At 36.6% G+C, this 6,750-nt stretch overlaps 1 protein-coding gene and 1 long non-coding RNA gene across 2 annotated transcripts; one reads left to right on the top strand and one right to left on the bottom strand.

Moving 5' to 3' along the window:
- LOC109824705 lies at positions 7-2,006 on the top strand. The gene is made up of 3 exons (XR_002242745.1): positions 7-386; positions 1,203-1,550; positions 1,853-2,006. It is a non-coding gene; the product is annotated as an uncharacterized LOC109824705 (long non-coding RNA).
- Positions 2,693-5,756, bottom strand: LOC109823193 (polygalacturonase-like). Its single transcript, XM_020389479.1, has 4 exons — positions 5,334-5,756; positions 4,562-4,851; positions 3,586-3,814; positions 2,693-2,911 (listed from the first exon to the last, which is right to left on the bottom strand). The coding sequence occupies exons 1-4, from the start codon at positions 5,754-5,756 to the stop codon at positions 2,693-2,695; spliced, it is 1,161 nt and encodes a 386-aa protein (XP_020245068.1).

The following is a 6,750-nucleotide window of genomic DNA, read 5'->3' as shown; positions in this document are numbered from 1 at the left end:
GCCTCCGACACCCTCATTGCCGGCTCCCTCCTCATCTCCGCCTTCCTCCGAGGCGGCGACCGCTCCCTCCTATCCTCGTTCTTACCAGCGGTGACCGGACCCAACTCCGATGGCCTCACATCCACCGTCCTCCACTACGCCACATCATCGATCACCCCCAGCAGTCCCGTTCAGAGATCAACCTATCAGCATCCACCGCCAAAATAAAAAAGGTGCCTTTTTTGCCCCTAAAAACTTCTCTTTGGTTCTGTCCTTAAAGTGGGAGAAGAGACGAAGTAGGATAATAGAATGCTGTCCTCGAGTACATCGAGTTGAAGGAGAAGCTATTGAAGAGCTGGAGGAATTCTCCAGAAGCCGTGGTCTCAAAACATCAAGCTTTTCTTGAGGTAAGTCTTTTTTCAACCCTAATTTCCAAAAAAATTTATTCTGTGGAGTGGGCAAATTTATTAGTACTGTATTTACCCATGCTTGTGTATTGAAATGAAAATTTCCGAAAAGTCAGATTTTTTTAATGCACCCATCATGAATTTTCAATGGACAAACGAATATTTCACAGAGAGCCGACAGGGGCATTGAAAAGAAATAGTTGGAGAACCTTAATATGATATTGCCAAGTAACAAGAGTTGGAGGTGAATGAGGAGTTCAAAAGGATAACTGAAGTGACGAGGGCATGTATGTTATTGAGATTAGCAAATGTGTGAAAATTCTAAGTTAGAGAAAGTGCTAAGAGTTTTATTATGTTATTTCATTCTTTCTTCTTTTATGTAAATATGATAATTTATATAAAAAAGGCAGAACTATAAGTAACTTAAGACGACGGAGAACTAGTTAGTTGGCATGGTGGTATTGAAGCAATATGAAAGGCGCTTGTTTGATGTTTCTTAAACATTCATGAGATAATTGGCTCAAGATTGTAAGATGTTACTTAAGCATTCATGGCACAATTAGCTAAAATTGTAGGATATTGTATTAAGCTTATTAAGAACATGGTAGTCGGATTTCGGAACTGTATCGTGGTTAATAAGTGTTTTGTATATTGTGTCTATTTATAATCACCTTGCCAAATTCTCTATTTCTCGTCTTTGGAGGATATCGAGAGTTCATTCGTTACCTTATGTAGCAAAATTAGGGTCCTTTTTGCTTCTTTGCCATGATACTGGATTCATTATGATTTGTTAACGAATCCTCTAACTTTTGTCAGGAGCGTGATATACATGGTCGCATATATGTGAATGAGCAGGGGATTAATGCTCAGGTATTTGTCCTAACCTTTCTCACTGGGGCTGTAGTTTTACGCTTTGTATGGATACTTTGATTTTATATGACATATAATATTTCTTGAATTATGATTAATTAGTAGACTTGGCTTAAAATTACTTTGAAGTGGCTTCAGATATCACCGAATAAAAAAAATTACTTTGAAGCAGCTTCAGATATTACTGAAGGAAATAGGAGATGTGCATGGAGGGAACAAGGTGTGTGAAAACAAGAAGAGTTGCTCACTTTGTGGAACAACTGCTTTCGTCACTGGAGGAAACAAAGGAATTGGGTACTAATCTCTTTCATTCTAATTTTTCTTGGTCTTGCTTTTTCTCATTTGAAAACTTCCATTTTACACCAATTTGTATGTTTATTAGTCATATTGGGCCTATATTTGACGTAAGAATTGCAGTTCTGTAATTTGATTAAGCATGGATAGGTAATGACATCTCATTGTGCATCAATAATGCATGCTCTTGATATAGCCTTGGGTTATATTTTGATTTCCCTATTAGTTCTTCTGCAAAGTTAATGCTTTCTAAGTGTATTTCATGGCATGGACTAATTGATGTTGAATTTTGTATAATGTAGGATCAAGGAGGAAGAAACATGATGCTTCAACAATTTGGAGGAATAAATGCAATTGGATTCTATAAATTATGCAAAGTTCATCAAGTTATGTAAACAATTGTATTCTTTATAATCTATGTAAAAAATTTATGTATCTTTCTAGTATTTTGGTGAATGTAATTTTTGAATATAATTATATTTGATATTGAAATATAATTAGATAGATTGTGTGTTGGATATGAATATGATTTGTTGTTGTGCAATATTATGAACATGTTATATTATATAGCGTGCAACGTAGATTTTGCAAATCCCGTCTAGTTTGCTCCGTCTAGAATATTTCCGTCTATATTGGGGCAAACTAGACGGAATTCCGTCTAGTTTGCCAACCTAGACGGAAAACAACCTAGACGGAAGTAAGAAATCCGTCTATACTTCCGTCTAGGTTGTTTTCCGTCTAGGTTGGCAAACTAGACGGAATTCCGTCTAGTTTGCCCCAATATAGACGGAAATATTCTAGACGGAGCAAACTAGACGGGATTCCGTCTAGGTGAACCAATCTAGACGGGAAATGGAGCAATCTAGACGAAAATTTCCGTCTAGATTGCTCGTTTTTCTACTAGTGATTGGAGCAAATATTTTAACATTTTACAATTCTTAAAACATCACAACAACCCAAAAAAAAAACTTAAAAACAATACAGGACTCACAAAAGCAAACCCTAGAAGCACACACAAGACTCGGGCTCATCCTCTCTCTCTATGTCACTTCAATCCTTGAACAATACAAGGCCAAGCCAACCGGAGATAAACCACGGTCTATTGAATTCACATAAAAGAGAACTCAGATTAAATTGCAAAATTAGAGGCAACTTGGTGGGCTTATAACCCTAGAGGATCTCCCTCTTGCATTCCTACAATAAGACTGAGCCTCATTCTTCCCGTACGTGAGCCTTATGTCCCTCAATCCCACACCAACACAAGGGTTTTTAGGGCTGCAATCGAGCTTCACCGCCACTTTGGTTGCCGATGATCCCTTGATGTCGTGGAATGACACCCCACTGATCTTAATGCCCGAACTCTGACCAGTGACAGAAACATGTTATTGTGAGACTAGAATTATATATGGTGCGTGCAAATTTAGATGAAACTAAAAATAAATAAATTAACTTCAGATAAAGGATATGCAAAGAGCTCTGGGATTATGATCAGTATGACCTAAATCAATCATACTTACAAATTTACCCTCCAAATCTACATATTCGCATGTGCAGTAGGATAGAGTTGGTAGTATACGGGGGAAAAGGAGCTTCTGTTCTTGTCGGGGGTATTTTTGGAATTATAGCTCTTTCTCGTTTTGAAATTTGACCATGTCAAGTGAGAATGATATTTTAACTCAATATTAAAGAATGTCTATATAGATAAGCAAATATTTAGATTTGTGGATACAGAAATAAGTTTGTGAAGGGTGACAATAAAGTCTACTGATCCCCTAATGCTAATTAAGAATAAACTTAATTATATATCTTTTGGAAAAAATCACTGAAATTTTATCTCGATGGAAGCTTTTGAACAGAGCATCTCGCCCAATTTTTACTTTTCAAAAATCAGATTTATGGGGGCAACTCTGTAAACTGCATAGGTATGCGCAGTATACAAGTAAAAGCTCTTTTTTATTATATTTTGGATTACACAATATATATCCAATTTTGTTATTAATATTGGATGCTGCAAAGAAACCTTTATGAATTTTACCTTGTGAGGGCAATTTACGTTGCCAGGGCAATAATTTTGATCAATAATGATTGGATTCTGGACATTATTCATGACGACGTGGTGAAATTTCACACCCTTCACAAATCCGCTAGTGGGCCTTCCCCATGTTTTGATCCGTAGTCCATTCTGAGTTCTCCTAAACACCACTGATTTCACCGTGATATTTTGCACTCCCTCTTCATGTAGCCCATTTCCTAAGCTCCCAATGCTGCAAAAACCATTAATAATAAAAAAATTTAGTGAACAGGATGACCATACTTTATCTTCTATATATATATATAAGAAAAAAAATTTAAAGAAAAGGATTTTTGCATATGTTCTTTTCGGATCATAATAATTACTATTTTACCCTTCAAACTTTAGTCATCCTTAATTTTGCACTACATTCTTACGTTCTCACTACGTTTCAGAAGTTTAACAGCATACGAATAAAAGACTATTTTTTATACGGAGAGGGAAAGAGATTCGTGTGTACGGTAATTTACAGAGAAAGTACCCACTAGACCTTGTCCTTAACATTAATGTTTGCACAAAATACTAATCAAAACTTAGATCCCATTATCCCTTTGACATATCATTAAGGTCATAGATCCGATCTTTAACGGTTGACTATAATTTAGGAATTTGGATCCTCACCACTATAAAAAAAAAAGTAACGGAGAGACTACTACTTTTAATCCTAACCGTCGATTATCTAGTGGGCGGTTATGATACAATCTAAATATATATAACACTCACCACACCTCTGTGTATTGCACTCATTCCTAATTCGCACTCAAAGGAAAAAATCACAACCACCCATTAGATTAGATAATCAATGATTGCGATTATGTAGCGGTCCCTCCACTACTATCTTGATAGCAGAGAGGATCCGAATCCATAGTTTAGAAGGCAAAATGATGATATATATATAAGAATGATTCTGACCGAAATAGAGCGGTTTATTGTCTCTCACCTAATGCCATGTCCAGGACCACAGTAGACACGCTCGATCAGGACATTCTCAACGCCCGCCTTCATAGAGACACAGTCGTCGCCAGTCCTTATGGTAGATCCGGTAACGGTGACACCAACGGAGTTCTGAACGTGGACACCGTCGGTGTTGGGGCTATTGTTGGGCGCACTTATCTTCACCTTTTGCAACGTAACGCCGTGACTGTATTGTATGGATATGTGTATGAGCTCCGGGTTTATGGAGGTTAGTCCACTGATCAATACATTTTTTGATTTGGCGATGATGAGTGACTGCATGATTAAAGAATTAAGGAGAAAATGGTTAATATGAATGATATACAAGATTAAAATTTGCTAAAGCTCATGATGCAAGTTAGTTTGATCCATCTTTTTTTTTTAGCTCATTTTTCTACAAGATTAAAATTTGCTAAAGCTCATGATACAAATTAGTTTGATCCATCTATCTTTAATTTAGCTCATTTTTGGAGTTTTTAAAAACAGAAGGGTATCTTACGGATCAAGTATTTATAAAATATAAGGGTTAATTTTTTTTTTGCAGACAGACCTCCTACAATTCTATTGTTGTGCATAAATATGTAAGTGAAATTTTGACTCTTTTACCCTTGAAGAAACGTAAAAGTTATTTGTTTTAATAAATAGGCCTCCTAAGGATTAAAATAATAAAAAAGTTTTGCATTGCTCAAATCTATATATGACACAAGTATTAAAACAAGGAAACAAAAATCAATAAAGGACTTGACATCATAACTAACCGTTGCACCAATAGGACATCTCCGGCCGGCCAACTTACACGACCAAAGTGCCCTCCCTCTTCCATCAAGAGTCCCTCCAATAATCTCCAAACCATTAACATTCACAAAATGCATCCACTTGAGCAGTGAACTATAACCATTTGGGGCAACAATAGTCCCATCAATGAAAATGCTAACCCTGCTATTCCTACATGGGCCTTCAAACGTTGCTTGGCCCAAAAGAAACCGGCCTGCCGGAACATAAATGGAGGCGGGCCTCCTAGATCGACAGGCCTTGGCCCATGCTGCCAGAAAAGCCTGGCCCGAATCGGTTCGGCCGTTGGGCTTTGCTCCAAAGTCCATGATGTTGAATGAGCCCATGGCTAGGTTGGACAAAGAGATGAAAGCCAATGCTGTCAAGAGGAAGTTCATTGTGTTGGCCATGGGATTTGGTGTTGAGAAGTTTTGGAGTTCTAGGGGAGTTTCAGGGTGTATTTATAGTGTTTATGTTGAGAATTTATACTCAATGACATCGTGGCTTACGATGGTTTAAGCACTAGTTTGAAATATTAATTATACTTTAAGAGAAGCCTCTGATTGAGGAAAAGCATGCATGAGATGAGAGTAATTAGGAAGATCATTAATTGTGGGGTTTAAGGTTAATTGTCTTTTATGGTCAATTAAGTCGGCAATGTGCCATGTTACCCATGTTAGTTAATTAACTTCCATTTCATGCAAAGAGGTACATTAATGTACTTGTTGTTAGATCTTATATCTGAGATCTAATCCATAAAACCATGATTAATTCAAAGAGAATAAACACAACAATGAGCGGAAACAATATCTGAATCCATATTGATTTTAGCACGGATCTTAATAGGGTTGATCTTCTAATTTGAAAGGTTTCTCTTGAATATCTCTTTAGATGGGGATTAGAGAATAGAGAACGTAACCTTTAGATTAGGGACTATAACCTTTTTATATAGATTTGTAATTTTCTAATTTAGCCCCTCATAAAATTAGAATTGCAGTCCGGTATCTACACAATTAGCTCATGATCTATTTAAATACCCATTAACCCAAATTTATTGATCACTTTATGCGGGTTAACCTTAAGGATAGCATTATACACTAAAGTAACATATATGTCCATAATTAGATTTAATCCAACAATCTCCCACTTGGGCACTATATGTTTCATTAAAACGTGTGCAACCTTATGAGCTCGGAATTTGCTATCACAAATAAGGGTATTTTTGAAACAATCTCGTCCATTGACAATATCAATATAGGATCAAAACGGTATTTGTCACATTTATCGTGACTAAACCCATCAATGGTCACATATACCAATACAATCAAACGACATAGATCAATGACCCATCAATGGTCACATATACCAATACAATCAAACGACATAGATCAATCATGGATGTGC

Source organism: Asparagus officinalis, chromosome 9 (genome assembly GCF_001876935.1).
Source record: "Asparagus officinalis chromosome 9, Aspof.V1, whole genome shotgun sequence".
NCBI lineage: Eukaryota > Viridiplantae > Streptophyta > Magnoliopsida > Asparagales > Asparagaceae > Asparagus > Asparagus officinalis.
This window is presented reverse-complemented; position numbering and strand designations above follow the sequence as displayed.

Bases quoted from the DNA above. Each gene is read 5' to 3' on its own strand.
- LOC109823193 (XM_020389479.1), bottom strand. From the start codon at position 5,756: ATGGCCAACACAATGAACTTCCTCTTGACAGCATTGGCTTTCATCTCT. The intron at 4,852-5,333 runs GTTAGTTATGAT...TTAATCATGCAG, and splicing joins GATGTCCTATTGGTGCAACG to TCACTCATCATCGCCAAATC. The intron at 2,912-3,585 runs GTAAAATTCATA...GTCACTGGTCAG, and splicing joins ACGTAAATTGCCCTCACAAG to AGTTCGGGCATTAAGATCAG.